This window comes from Pecten maximus, chromosome 10 (genome assembly GCF_902652985.1).
Source record: "Pecten maximus chromosome 10, xPecMax1.1, whole genome shotgun sequence".
Taxonomy (NCBI): domain Eukaryota; kingdom Metazoa; phylum Mollusca; class Bivalvia; order Pectinida; family Pectinidae; genus Pecten; species Pecten maximus.
Window position 1 is genome coordinate 21,022,847 of NC_047024.1, and position 15,996 is coordinate 21,038,842.

Sequence of the window (15,996 nt, forward strand, 5' to 3'; positions counted from 1 at the left end):
TATGTATTTCTACACTTGAAAATGATATCTGCATTTTAAATATTAATTTATTAGATGTTAAGGAGAAAGAAGAGGACTCCAAGAGAGGAGCTCGCTGCAGTAAATTTGTATAAAATTGGTAGGTATCAGGATTTAGGAGAATCTTATGAACATTCCTAATTTCCTTAAAAACAAAACTATGTCAGAGACTGAGACATACACAAATCGATCATTTTACAATGATATTAACCAATCCATATTTGCAGATGTTGATTTTACTTTGCATCACTAACAATTGATTGCAAGTTCCTATAATTGTCACTTGCTGAATGGAATTTTGAATTATATTAGCAAATTTATACAGCTCAGTGTTTTCATTAATTATAACAAGGTTATAAGTAGTGAAGATACACAATCATTATTATCTGCCAGATTCGATGAAAAAAAGAATCTTTTAAATTTGATCCCTATATATATTTTCACTTCCACATCATTCACATTTTACAGTACCTGCTTTGTATACTTGGTCTCATTTGTTGAGATTTTTTTCTACTATAAGTACATGTGTGATATTGTATATTGTCTCGAGCATTCCCATATTATTAACAATTAAATTTATACAAAACAGTACTCAAGTATTTCACATGTGCATGTATTACAACTCTTATAAGGTAAAGATTAGGGATCAAAGTTTTCTCTACTTTGTTTTTTTGTTAAATTTCACATGCATAGTAAATGAATGACATTCTCATTTGTAATATTTCAGGAGATGTGGTATGTGCCAATATGAAAGGTTACCCAAATGGTTGGCCCGGTATTGTCACCAGGCTTTCTGGTGACAACATCACTGTCTACTTTAAAAGTGATAATGATGAGTAAGTATAATTTATAGGTAGTTATGTTGGAGTTGCCTTGTTGATTCACATACCATATCTGACCTAATAAGGGTATGCCAATAATTAATGACGGTCAGGGTTGCTTGGTATAATTAACTCTGGCTGCTGTGGAAAGGAACTCCCAATCTTTCCCATCTGCAACAGTCACAGTATAAAATGACAGTCAGCAGATGAATTATGTACAGATAGTTCTGACTTCTTGAAATACATTTTCTCGATCTCTAAATATAATATATACTGTTTGCCTCTCGTTAAGTTGTTTAGAATCTGGTATACAAAATGGCTGACATCCATGCATGTGGTTTTCTGTAACAGCTATGATGCCTCTGCTGTGTTTTATATGTGTATTCAAAAACCATAATTTGACATCTATATATCATATAATTTTGTAATTCAAAATTTTGTCTATAGTGACACTTTTACCTTGCAGATTCACTTTGAGTAAGAAGAACATTAAACCGTTTCATCTGGATGAAACAGAGATGAACAAGATTGAAAGTATGTGTAGATTTGTCAATTAAGCATACAATTTTAAGATATTTGTGACAAAGTATTTGGTCTGTTACTCTATTTAACAGTTTATTGTTATGTGAATAATTGCAGAAAAGTTTTTAATGTTAATGGCATCTTGCAGTATGTTTTAAAGGTATGTTTTGCAATAAATGTATATTCCACATCGCAAAAGTACAGAAGAAAACATTATGACATATCTTTATTTATTTTTTTTTTCAGAAAAAGTAAAACCGAAGTTTCAAAATGCATTTCTAAGTGACTATGAGTGGTTTGACTGATGTTGTGGGTCCTTTCATGTCATACGTTAAATCTGTGATTGGATTATATTTGCGGCAAATGTGTTAGAAATATTGTATGCTGATAATTTTGAAAATAAGTGTCTCATTTAATCGAAAAATGAATCTTTAAAAAAACATATGAACACATATATATATATATGTGTGTAATAAGCTAATTTGATGTTCAATTATGTTTTCAGGGAATAATCTTGGGCAAAGCCGCAACCGAATAGCATGACTTACCTATTTTGAACATCGTCGGATTGAAATGACATCACAATATACTTTTTTCTTCTTCTTTTTCTTCATTATTAATGAAGAATTCTGTTAACACGGCGTTCCACTAACACACAAATATAGAATTAATAGCCTTGTGGTTCTTGTAATGACGCAAGTCGCATTTATTTTAAAACGAAACGGTTCAAAATGTCAATTCTGTTTTGATTAAAATGATTATAGTAGGCCAGAACTCTTGTGTCAATAAGCAAGTGGAAACAATCAGAAATACAAAAAGGACGATGCCTTTTTTTTCAAACCACATACCAGATGTATTGACTCTTTTCAAGTGATTCGAAAACACGCGATGGAATTAAGTTTACAAAATCGCGATAACTTGTTTCAAGTCAACATAATAACGTTACAAATACAATATCGAAGGAATGCGGAATACCTGTTTTGTCTTCTTTCTTCCACAGGTGTTTTGTCATCTCCGGGAACAGCTCGTCCACGACCTTTCAACGGGCTAATTCATCACATCGTGATGCAGTTCATTTTGTTTTTGGCGATCAATTATAATCTATAACCCAAATGCTCAAATTTACTTACCTAAATTAATTAATGTGTTTAGTCTTAAGTAGAAGAAATGTTAGAATCCCATGTCCAGTGTCGTACGATGGAATATTTTTGATTCAAATACACATACGTACGTATAAATTTTAATAGATGCATGCGTTTTAAAGAGTTTATTTATAGATTTTTAAAGAATGTATCGGATGTAAAGTTGAAAGCAGGCTTATTTAATATTTCAGTTAAATAACTTTTAATACATTGTATGTTAAGTCGACGCATATCCTTTTCGATCATTTATCTATTGACAGAATCCTTCAACACGTATTGTGTTAAACGTGATATAAATATGCCTAGTCTTATCTACTTTGTAGGTGCCGGAAGACTCATCACATGGAACATTTTCTTCCTTACCTATATAATAAGAATATCTTTAATGAGTTTCAGAGAGCATACGATGCTCATCACTGTTGTTTTATCACGCTAATTATTATAGTTTTGATTTGTTTCCCAAATTACATTATTATTCTAAAATTTTCATATATTTTTTTTAATTTCGTGACGTGGTGACATATGGGAGTATTATTATAATTTATATAGTGTAAAATTCACCGTTGGAAATAAGCATTAATAAACGCTTGGGTTATTCCATCTATTACTAACCACATATACATCATAAATGATGAATTTCGAACGACTTATCGTAAATCATATACAAAATATATAGCAGAGCAAGCACGCAAATAAATATTTTGTTCAAAAATCAAGGCAATATGCCTTGTTGATTTTGTGTCATTACATCCTGTGTCATGTAAATATTTTAACCGCAACATACAATGAAAATAAATAATAATACATAATAAAACTTATCTATGCCAAATACGCACATGAACAGTTTGTGAAATACACGTATATAGATATAGACGGAGGCCAGTCTGATAACTTCACTACAAGCCACGTAGCTTCTTCACACCGGAGGCTTTTAAAAGCTTTCAAATCATTCAAAGTTGAAGAAACAGAAAAAGTGACAGATTTCCTCAATCTCACGTCAACACCCAGGCTGTTAAACAAATCGTCCCTTTCATGATTTTAAGATAAATTAATAGAAAGAGTATACTATCAGCCGTATAATGAATTAGCCAAAATTGAATTGAGCAGATATGGGGGTCAAAGTGATCGGACACTGTCAGTATTTACCCGATTTTGTCTTGCCCTACATAGCATTAACTTTGATGAACTGTCTCTTTGAAGTGTGCCCAATATTGATAAATTAAGCGGTGATGTTGGACATACTAACACACGTTATTTGTCTTCTGGCTATCAGTGTGTATGTTACTGATCGATGAATATTACGATATGGGTATGGTCTTGGACGTATATAAAGACTTTTGATAATAGCACTGTCCCATGTGCTAATATGGTGCAAAAGAAAACATTTGTGAAACTCGGTAGAGTTCGATAAAGAGATTGAGGAAGCAAGTATGTTCTCTAATCCAGCAGACAAAATATTGTACGCTCTGTTGTCAGAAATAGTTGAGGGACGTGACAAATTGAAATTAGGAAAAACGTGCGGTCAGTATACAAAAAACCCAACAACAAGCCAAACGGTTTATCCTACGTTAGACAATCGCTATATCGTGTCGCCTTGGTGGGAAAATCTTGGAACTCTCATTAAAGGAATAAACGATGGTAATTTTTGTGCGGAAGACAAGTTCCTCGAGAATATGTTTATGTTGTTTAACTTCGTGGAAGGAAGTGTTGAGGAAGGAAAAGTTCGCAATACCTTGACCTACAAAGACATATATTATTCAATAAACGAAGTTAATTTGTCTGTAATTAATGCATCTTCGATGAGGACGTAGAATCACCTTCACAGACTCACAACTGTTAGTAATAGTATACGAAATATCGGAATCGGGAGAGAGTAGTAAATCAACAGACATCGGATAAAGAACTTTCTTGACTTAACAATATTGATCGTCGAATGAGAGAAGAAATTATCAAACGTAATAGACACTGCAAATCGGCACCTGGTAAGTGAACTAGGCGATGAAATACGCGGTCTACGCAAAAAGTAAAAGATAAGACAATGAATGCATTGGAACACCAAGTACATTCGATCGTATTTACAAATATTTTACAATGGGTACCAATGCAGATGTAAATGCAGGCAACAAGCAAACAGAAGTTTCGGCCCAACCCGACCCCGCCACGCATGACAACTTCCGTAGTGGGAGAGCGACCGATTCAATCATAGAGCCTCTACCTATCTACATGTATATAAAGACACTGAAATCGACGAATCCTTGTATATTACACACAACAATGGCCGTTATGAAGATGTTGATCCAAAAGAAAATCGAGAAAAACATATGGAATTAATGACTACTATGCATCGGCAGAATACCCAACGCTTGGAGTCAAATGAGAAGACAAGGAAATCTTCATACATATTCCGAAGTGTTCGGCGTAGACCTAGGAGCAAAAAGCTTCTAATGTAGCGCAATACCTTAGATGTTTCTTCAGATAAAAAAAATGAACTTTGTAAAGGCACAACAGCGGTTAGAGAAGTGAAAGTTACTTTGATGCGCTTAATTAAGGTCTGGGACACAGACTATCCCTCCTCTACGACACACATTAATGTTCGCGAAGATAATTACGCAATGGCAACTGATCCATCCATCTGGCCGGACGGCCAAGGATATGGGGAAGATAAGCGTGGTAGTCGATCTAACAGTCAATATTGATGGCGCTGAATTGTGTGTTGTTTTTTCCCGTTCTTACTTATATTTGTCGTGAAGCTTCTTACGTTGATCACTCGAGGGGTAATGTACGGCACCCTTTTACTAGTCAAGCTTCTTCGTGACACGGATATTGCAATCATTACGGAACATCGTTCACCGCCAGTACAGCTTAACTTTCTCAACAGTATTGACCGTAGTTCGGTTTTGTTCGGACAGTGATGCACGTATCCCTAAAGACTTAACACTAAGAAGGCACCTGAAAGGGGTTGGTGGAATTGCGATTCTATGGAAGAGACACTTGAAGGTATCGCCCCTCTTGAATGAAGAGAATGACTGTATAATAGGGATAACAGTGCAACCGATGGGCAAGTCGTTTATGTATACATTCGGGATATTGATGCCGTCGACCAATCCATCTATGGTCCTTTACTGAGAAACAATGAATGACTGATGTATACCAATGGTATAGCGAGCAAGGCCATGTCGCTATTCTCGACGACTTAAATGGACGTATATCTACGGTTTGGTGAAAAGAACTGCTACGAGGCATACGACAGTGGAAAACTTCATGAGGCTTTTAATATGGAAAACAATTTTATTTATGTGCATTCACAACAGTGGTGATGTGATTTACCTATCAGGACGGTTCGATTAGTTCTTTGATTGACAACATTTTATTAGGAGTACATGATATAGATAATGTGAATGCTGTGTTTTACACACATACAATATTCTTAATGCGTCGGATCATCTGTCTGTGTCCTTAAAATTCTGTTGTGCTTCAAAAAACATAGAAGCATTTTGTCGTCAAAGGCCGTTAAATTGAGAAAAGTGTCCCCCGAGCAAAGTCTCTACATCGTTATTAACTTAAGTTACGAATTGTCAAAGACAGGTAAAATAAAATATTAATCAGCAAAACAAGACTGAGACTCTGCATATGGGTATAAGACGTGTGATGGCGGACGTAACCAAACTGACCTGGGTTCGACAACAGGTCGGACTTGAACAGATGTGACCAATCCCAATAAAACGAGGTTTTCTTGTTACTGCGGTTTCTCCCCATATTAAGATTATCTGCAAACTACCATCTGTGCAAACAAAGGCGATTGATATGTGGATATAACGTGTTTTATATTTGCTGTTTAACAAGTTTAATATTTTAATGCCTCATCTATATTCGAGATGACATGATTTTTGTGCCAAGAACAAAACACAGTAGAGCGGTCCTCTTTATTTTCTACTACATGTTTTGGGCATAAGTAAGACAGATAATCCGTGACGAATCATGTACTTTTGAGACAGGCGTGCGAATAAGCTGTCATTAAAAAGATAAATGACAATGTGATTCACGTTTTAAAACCACCTATAGGCTTTAAATGATAAATGGTTGTAATTATTTGCATTCGCTTTCCTATAAAACCCGAGATGTTTATTACAGTCAACAACGGATGCAGTAATGCTTAAGATGAACAAACAACTTGTTACCACGATGATCTTGGTGTGTTTTATTCATGTTTGTCTAGGAATTATGTTTGTCGATGGTAAGTCTCGTTATGAAATGTACAGAAATATATCGAATCAATATGGAATCATTCTGATAATTAAAAGTTTTCAGTTGTAAAGTTTCACATTAGATAGGAATAATATAATGAATAGTGATTGGATAATGTTCAATGACTGCTGACTCATTGTCTCTGAATAAGAGTGTGTATACATGTACATTGCGTGAATTCTTAATATTGATGTGTTATTGAGTCGTATTATAGTAAGCTTGGCCATATTACACAGGACAACTGGGATGCGTATGTAGGAGACGTTGTTCACCGTTCGAGACTATCGTTACGGACTGTTTTTCCGGAGATACCACTTTTAAGAGGTGTTGTCATCCCTGGTATGTAATAACAAACACTGCCACATATATTGCCACATATATCGCCTTCATTAGTATGATTTGTTTATACAACTAATGCTAGGAAACGACATTCGTCCAAAGGCTGGTTTTTTGGCTAATATGTCGGGGTCGAATGTGTGTAATTGAGCGTTTGGTCCCTTTGATTTACAACGAAACATGATTTCAATGTTCCTTGAATTAAATTGCATAGATGCTGTCGTTTATGATCCTCAATATCGAATTGTTTTACCAAAAGATTTGCTCTCAAGGCTTTGTTTAAAATATAAATGATCTTTTAGCATTCGATTTGTTATAACAGCAACTTCAATATGGGATAAAAACGATGTATTTCAATGCTTTTGTTTCTTTCTGGTTTGACTGATGCTGTGTGGCATTTCATGTTATCATTAGTTAGATATGTAATAGGATTCTATTGCTGTATTATAAATATTTTATGTTCATAACTATATACATTTTACATCCTATTTCTAACGGGAACATCAACATTGGAAAATAAAAACATCTAACATTATAAAGCATATGAACACAAATGTGTGATAAGCTAATGTAATGTAAAATTTGATTTCAGGAATTGATGATAAGATCTTTGGAAATGCCGCAACAGAATATCATGGATTACCAAATGTGTATACGATCGGATTGAAATAGCATCATTATATACGTTAATTAATGAAGAATTCTCTAAACGCGACGTTCCATCAACAAACAAATATGAAAGTTATTGACTTGTGGTGCTTGAAGTGACGAAAGTTGCATTTATTTAAAAACAAAACGGTCAAAAGATCAATTCAGTTTCGGTTATAATCAATAAAAGCAAGTGGAATCAACAACAAGAAGTAAAACCCCCAAAAACGACGATGCCTTTAATTCAAATTCAAATAGTATATGTATTGACTCTTTTCAAGTGATTCGAAAACACGCGATGGAATTAATTTTGCAAAATCGCGATTACTTGTGTCAAATCAACATAATAACATTACAAATAAAATATCGAAGGAATACGGAATACCTGTTTTGTCCTTTTTCTGTATTTTGTCACCTTAGGGAATATCTAGTCCACGACCTTTCAAGGGGCTAATCCATCACATTATGATGCAGTTCATTTTATGTTTTGACGTTAATCTGTAACGTAAATGTCAATGCGAGATTTATACACCTAAATTCTGTTCTGTTTCTAGACTTAAGCAGACGATGCGTTAAAGTTCCATTTTCTGTGTCTTATGATTGACCATTTTGATACAAATACACATTGTATGTACATACAAAAGTGAAAAAGATGCATGCGTTTGAAAGAGTTTATTTACTGATTTTTTTAAAGAATGTCTCTCATGTACTGTTGAAAGGAGGCTTATTTATCTTTCAGTTACAAAAGTTTTTAATGCATTGTATGTTTAGTCGACACATTTGCATGCTTTCTATCATGCATTTGTTTACACAACCCTTGCACACGTCTTTGTGTTTAACGGGATCTAAATATTTTAATGAGTTTTAGAGAACGTGCTTTGGCCATCACTGTTGAATTGACCGGAACAGCGCACAAGTGTATATCGTCATACAGCTAAATACAACGTGTGCCACCAAGTCAAACATATCACATTAATTATCATACCTTCGGTTTGTTATTGTAATATCCTTATATAGATGTATATGGAGGCTAATTTGAGTAATTCATTACAAGCTACGTAGAAATTTTACACCAGAGATTTTTTAAATTTTTATTTCAATCATTCAAAAGTGCAATAAGAGCAAAGGTTATAGATTCCCTCGTTCAGACGTCAGCACCCCAGGCTATTTAAAACAACTCGAGCCATTCATGATTTTAAGATGAATTGATAAAAAAACAGTATACTATAAGCCGTATAATGGATTAGCCGAAGGTCAAAATTTTAAAGATACAGAACGAAGGTCAATAAATATAAAAAAAGAGGCTGAACAGGTGTAAAAATAACTGTATAAAATTGATATATATATATATATGTGTGTGTGTGTGTGTGTGTGTGTGTGTGTGTGTTTGTTTTTTGTTTTTTTTCTGTGTAATTGATCACTGGCAAATAACCAGCTGGGTACGTTTCTTTTGACATAATACATTCCTTAAACTCTTATGAAATTACATTCGAGTGGCACATTAACAATATACAATAATTTCAAAAACGAGATATTATATAGAGGATTAATCCCTGTGTCATAAAAAAAGAAGTTTAGATATTTTTTTTTAGATTTTTTTTATTTATTTATTTTTTTCATTTACAGACTGACTCTCTTTATTATCAGTTTCACGACTCTTCAATGTAAGAACTGTGAAGTGACATAATTTTTCACTGTTATATAAAAAGATAGAAGCTGTCTCTTTCAGTAACCGTGTATATATCAATATGTCAGTTATACCAGTAACCAGCGGTGAAAACGTAACTTATGTAAGTGAATTAAATCTTGCCATGCAAATTTATTTTCGAAGCCAATAAGATCCATGCTATATGTACAGATTCTTAACTCGTTCTCCACTTTGTATTTTGTATAGCTGTTGTTCACGTATATTACGATTGTGTATATAATATGTCCAATGGGCAATATGGCACACAGTTAATAAAGGAATTGAAATTGAATAGAGGTAATACATTTATTTCCGGTATTTTGTCCATTTCGGATCAGTCCCAGGTTTCCAGAGATTTTTTTCATGCATATTTCACAAAGAAAATGATAAATGTTTTTATCTCTGCTTTTTAGGCTAGAAGTCGGCTTTACACAAAATAGAAACGCAATATTGATGCGAATCTATATTTTTACGAGCATCTTCTCCCATTGGTTAAGGATATTACACATGTTGGTATGATGTTAAATTATAATTTTAATAGTATTGAACGCACAGTACGTGTTTGTAATTAATTTAAAAGTGGTAGCATTACCTTCACTAAAAGTGGAGCTCAACTATGTGCGTTAAATCCTCTATCTATCGGTTAAATAATTAAATCAAAAGTTTAAGTTTCGGCACTTTATGGGTGTGAATTGTGGTGTCTACCAAAAAGTTGAATTTCAATGCTAGCAAGATCACAGCGTTTTATTTTAAAATCTATTCAAGGGTTTCTTGGATGATGGAGTATATAGAAGCGTATATAGATACTAAGTAATTCTTGTTCTTGGTAGATCATGTAACCTAGAAAGAACTTGTGTATCATATCTTGTATTTTTACTCGATTATTTATGGCATATACATGTATATGGAGACCAATATGTATAATAACGGTTTCCCTTCGTGCTGAGTGAGTGGCATGTCGTTTTTATCGATTAGTATAACGTACTATCATGTTTATCGGTTAGTCTTACCTTACCTTATAATATCATGTTTATGTAGCATGAGGACGAACGGCCGTGATTGAATAAACAACAGCACACGCCCTGAAGTATGCAAGTTCTTTATTAGAGAACACAACATGGCACACAATGTGGAATCTATAGTGGTCAGACAGATGTATTTCAAATAATGAAACAAAAATTACCTTTATCGGCAGTTCTCTGCGGCCACACTAAAATACGCCATAGGGAATTATACGCCATAGGTACGCCATAGGGGTTTTCCGCACGCCATAGCAAAATAAAAACGATATATTCACAAAATGAATTGTTTTTTGCGTTGGTATGTCCCTTTTACAGGTTCTGATGACGTTTCATTGAAAAAAAATGTGTACTTTGTAAGAAAATCGATCTTGTTTGCGCAGCCAGGTGAGAGCACTTTACACTAAAATACGCCATACGTGTATATTCACGCCATAGAACAATCAAAGTGTTATTTCTGCAAAATCAATGTTTTTTCATCGTTGTATATGTATTATACATGATATGTAAAAGTGTCATTAAATAAAAATGTGTATTTTGTATGAAAAACGATGATTTTGTCCATCACGATTTCCGAGTCAATCCCAAGGGAAGTAACTCTTACACTTACAAAATGAACAACACAATATTTGACTCACTATGAAACACTGGCCTATTTATTTATGAAAACACAAATCATAATGTAATATATACAACATTTGTAAAACAATTTGTATTTAGTAATACAAATAACATAAACAAATATAAATTGTGATATAATCATATATTATTAGAAATGACCAGTTGCAATTAAATACTGAAAACTTATTTATTTTTTGTAGTAAAATAAAAATATTAATTTTTCAAATTCATGTTACTATCAAATCTACAAATGATATATTTAAAGAAATCATTATTGTACACATAGAATTATGATGCATGTGTATTTTCATTTTCAACAGATTAAATATTGAAACATATGACATACATTATAACAATATACATAATATATATCAAAACAGCTTCTATTTCAAAATGAATTACATAAATTTAATACAACCTTTTTATTTATTTTACAATGTCATAAATTTTCAAATCTAGCGAATAGTGACACACTTAAAGTATATGTTTTATAACATTGTCTCTATTACCCATTATCAATAAATCAATCATTTTTAAGATTAAATGCTTGAAACATATTATAAATTACAAAGCGTAACATGACATAATAAAAGGTGTTTATCAATTTCAATCAATTATGCAAAAAATGGTCGTCTCAAAGCATGGAACTGGGTCCTGAGTCCTGAGTCGTTGAAATGCACTTGGTCACGGTCATAGTCCTCTGGAAAGTTAACTCTAATCTTGATGTATCTCAGTCTAGTCAGCAGTAGTCGATTTATCTTCTTCCGTTGTTTCTCAAAAGACGTCGCTGTCAGGCCTGGGGACTTGTCAAAGTTACCACGTCGCACAATCTCTGTAAAGTACACCTGCTGAATTCCAGCATGATGTAGGTCCACCTGCAGTGTCAGAAGTCTCTGGAAAATGTCGTTGGGGGATGATGTCGCTGAGATGTCATTTCCTCCTAGTTGGATGAGTACAACATCAGGGTTGTACTCTATCAGGTCTCTAAGTAGTTGTCTTGGAATCGAATCAGAACGCATGCCACCCTTCCCGAAGAATCTGACGGTGCCAGGAACCTGCATAAGAAACAATAGTATGAATAAGCATAATATTTCATATTAGTGAACAAGATTGAAAAATTAAATTCAAATACCAACTTTGACAGTTATTATTATTGTTTTTTTTATTAATATTACTTGCATTTTGGGAATTACCCAACAAATAGAGTTTTTGATATTTATTCTATTCTCAAACACATTTGCTATCATTATTTACCTTAAGATCACCATGACAATATCTCTCAAGACGAGTAACATAGCTGCTCCCAAATACTGCAAACTTGGCCATTGCTGGGTAATAGATGAGTATGAATGTTTCTTTGTAGGGGGAAGGTAATAGAATGAACAGAAAATGAAAAGGGTCTTATTTATACCATCTGACACAATGCAGGGACAGCTTAATTACCTTTAAAAACTTATTTTCTTTAATTGCTCATGGAATGTCCTGATTTTAAGTTCATTTATCAACATCCTTCATCAACCTGTTTATGAGTATCTATGTTTACACACTATTCAATGTGATGTAATTGTGAACACTTATTAGAAAATATTAATTCATTAAGTAAACAACACATTATTTGACCACTCTCATTAATAATCAAAAACACTGTTCACAAATTGTTTAATGGTTTGGGATTATGTGTATATGTGAACAGCATTGAATCACTAAGTTCATTAACACATGAATTAAGTATTTGGACTGATGTTAACTGTACAGGTAAAGGTAATGAAAAGTGTTCAGTATTCTTGTAACAACAAATACTAGTGTACCTTGATGATGGAAACATTGCTGCCAGTGGAAAAATTGTTACAATGTTATGAAACATGCATACTTTAAGTGTGTCACTATTTAATAAGTTGTATACATTAAAAGATTTTATGAAATCAATGAAAAAAAAAAAAAAAAAACACACACAAAATAAAATGTTGAAAATAAAACTTTTATTGTGTGAATATACGGCCAGGTGAGTGAAAAAACAGATGACACTGTTATAATAAAATGTCAACAAGTGAAACTTGCAAATAAAAATCCCATTGTAATTCAAAAACTTATTACAGGAGCTCTAGAATATCCAACCAGAGCCATCAGGGGACTAGGCAATGGAGACCTCCTAGTAAAGTGTATGGACACCACCCAAAAGAAAAAGTTACTCGTCTTAAAGCAGCTTGGTGAGTTTAAAATCCAGGTCAAAACTCCGTTAACCTCTAATAGATCAGAGGGAGTCATTTATGGTGTAAGCACTGAACTTTCCGATAAAGATCTGGTAGAGAGTCTCAGTGAAGAGGGGGTCACAAGAGCTACTCGTATGAAGGGCCGTCAGTACGACAGTGACAAAAACAGCACCACTGTCCGACTGACCTTCAGTACAAAAGATATACCGGAGCGAGTAGCCGTTGGCTACAGAACTTTTAAAGTAAAACTGTACGTTCCACCTCCACTAAGGTGTTACAAGTGTAACCGGTACGGGCATATAGCTGCCCGCTGTAAAGGGGCATTACGATGCCAGAAGTGTGGGGGAGACCACAAAGTGGTCGATTGTAAGTCCGAGGACTTAAAATGTGTAAACTGTGGAGGGGCACACAGTGCCGCCTACGGGGGTTGTACGGCCAGGAAAAAGGCTGTAGACATTGTAAAAATACAGGTGACAGAACATTGTTCACGTCGAGAGGCGGTACAAGAATATAAAAAAAAATCGTATGCACAGTCAGTCTCCGAAAACACACCGGAAACAATTAACCCCGTACCGTACTCCGGGGTAGCTGATTTCAACATCCCTAAAAGTCAGCCCGACCATCCGTCCGTCCGTCCGTCAGTTACTGTCCCACAGGAACCTGTGGTGACAGTACCTATCAAAAAGCTACTACAGTTAGCAGTTTCTGTCATCGCCAAAATCAATGAAGGTTCTAGTTGGACAGAAATACTTATATATGTACTTAGTCAAGCTGAAACCATATTTGGAGTCAAGCTCGACAGCACAATGTTACCCGATACACTCGTGAAATAATATGTCTACCAATAACACCACGGGTATAGGCATCCTACAGTGGAATGCCCGGAGCATAGCGAAACATGGATTCGAGTTTTTAAAATTTATTGAAAATAGACATGATATACACGTCATTTGTTTACAGGAAACATGGCTAAAAGAAAACACTAGTTTTAATATTCCAGGTTTTTATCCACCGGTATTAAAAAACCGTTTAGACGGAAAGGGCGGGGTGGCTATATATGTACGTGAAAATCTAAATTATCACGAACTTAACATTACAAGTAAAGTCATGGAAGTTATCGGTGTTGTTATTAAACTAAACGACAAATCAATTAGTATAATTTATATATACAATACATGTAAGACAAATGTTGTATCTGACTATACAGAACTTAACAAATATATAGATACCCCATATATCATATGTGGAGACTTTAATAGTCATCATACTCTCTGGGGCGGTACCAGGTGTGACCCCGAGGGTAAAGTTTTGTATGAGTTCATAAATAATACTAATCTTGTTTTACTAAATGATGGTTCTGGAACCAGAGTGAGCCCAGCTACCCTGGATATAACACCGATAGACCTGACAATAGTTACTCCCACAATAGCGGGAGATTGTACCTGGAATGTATATCCAGATAATTTTGATAGTGATCACTATCCTGTTTTAACAATTTATAAATGTAAACCACTTTTAAATAATACTGTAAACAAGTCACGATGGAATTTTCACAAGGCTGACTGGGAAAGATATAAAACCACCAGTACAAGGGAGGTAACTCCCGCACTCTTAGACGGTAATGTCGAGAGCAGCCACACTAAACTTATCGATACCATTATAAACATTACTGATAGCTGTGTTCCGAAAAAGCAGAAAAAAAAACAATTAATAGATCTGCAGTACCGTGGTGGAACGGGGAGTGTACACGGGTTGTACGTGACAAGCACCGGGCATATAATAAAGCCCGACGTGATTTTAACAATGAAAACTTACAAGATTATCGGCGTAAGAGAGAATTATCCAAACAAACACTATTAGAAACAAAAGAGAAATACTGGAGAAATCTTTGTAATGATATGAATGACGACACATCTCTAGCAAAAGTATGGAAGGCAGTGAGAAATATGAAAACCTCAAATACCAGCAAACAAATACCAGCATTATTGAATACCACTACTAATAGATATGTAATTACTAATACTGAAAAATGTAATCTTTTAGCAGAAACCTACACTGCAGTAAGTAAAACAATTAATTATACAGATGATTTTATTAAAAATAAATCTGAATTTGATAAACAATACTCAGATTATGTAAATGATACAGTGCCATGCACAAGTAATATTAATAATATGTTTACTTTTCAGGAGTTTATTGAAGCGCTGTCTCAAACTAAAGAGACTAGCCCTGGGGTCCACATATCGAAAATATTGTACAACGTTGTGAACAACGGCTTAACTTACTCAAGTATTTAAGAGGAACAGATTGGGGGTGTGACCGCTATACATTATTGACGTTGTATAAAACTCTAATACGTAGTATACTAGATTACGGTGCCGCAGTATACAACTCGGCCAGTAATTCACAATTAGAAAAATTAAATGTTGTACAATATAAATGTCTTGCAACCTGTCTGCATGCCATGAAGGGAACTTCACTCTCTAGTCTCCAAGCCGAGGCTGGAGACCCTCCGCTTCAAATACGCCGAAATTCCATCATCGCAAAATATCAATTAAAACTTGAGGGGCTGACAATGGCGCACCCTACATTGGAAAGTCTTGAAAATGACTTCAAATTCAAATATAATGAAAATAAAATACTGCCTTCATACAAATCGTATTATACATGTCTAAAAGATATCCAATCTACTTTTCAGCTGGGTAACATCAACGTACATACAGCAGA

At 34.3% G+C, this 15,996-nt stretch overlaps 2 protein-coding genes and 1 long non-coding RNA gene across 3 annotated transcripts; 2 read left to right on the forward strand and 1 right to left on the reverse strand.

The window, feature by feature from the left end:
• The first annotated feature begins 5,835 nt into the window (after positions 1–5,835).
• Positions 5,836–8,114, forward strand: LOC117336197. The gene is made up of 3 exons (XR_004534547.1): positions 5,836–6,737; positions 6,985–7,087; positions 7,677–8,114. It is a non-coding gene; the product is annotated as an uncharacterized LOC117336197 (long non-coding RNA).
• Positions 8,115–11,066: 2,952 nt separating this feature from the next.
• Positions 11,067–12,993, reverse strand: LOC117335327. Its single transcript, XM_033895263.1, has 2 exons — positions 12,314–12,993; positions 11,067–12,114 (listed from the first exon to the last, which is right to left on the reverse strand). The coding sequence occupies exons 1-2, from the start codon at positions 12,383–12,385 to the stop codon at positions 11,674–11,676; spliced, it is 513 nt and encodes a 170-aa protein (XP_033751154.1). The 5' UTR covers positions 12,386–12,993; the 3' UTR covers positions 11,067–11,673.
• Positions 12,994–13,220: 227 nt separating this feature from the next.
• LOC117336583 lies at positions 13,221–14,102 on the forward strand. Its single transcript, XM_033897194.1, has one exon. It carries the CDS (start codon positions 13,221–13,223, stop codon positions 14,100–14,102), a length of 882 nt encoding a protein of 293 aa, XP_033753085.1.
• Positions 14,103–15,996: the final 1,894 nt, after the last annotated feature.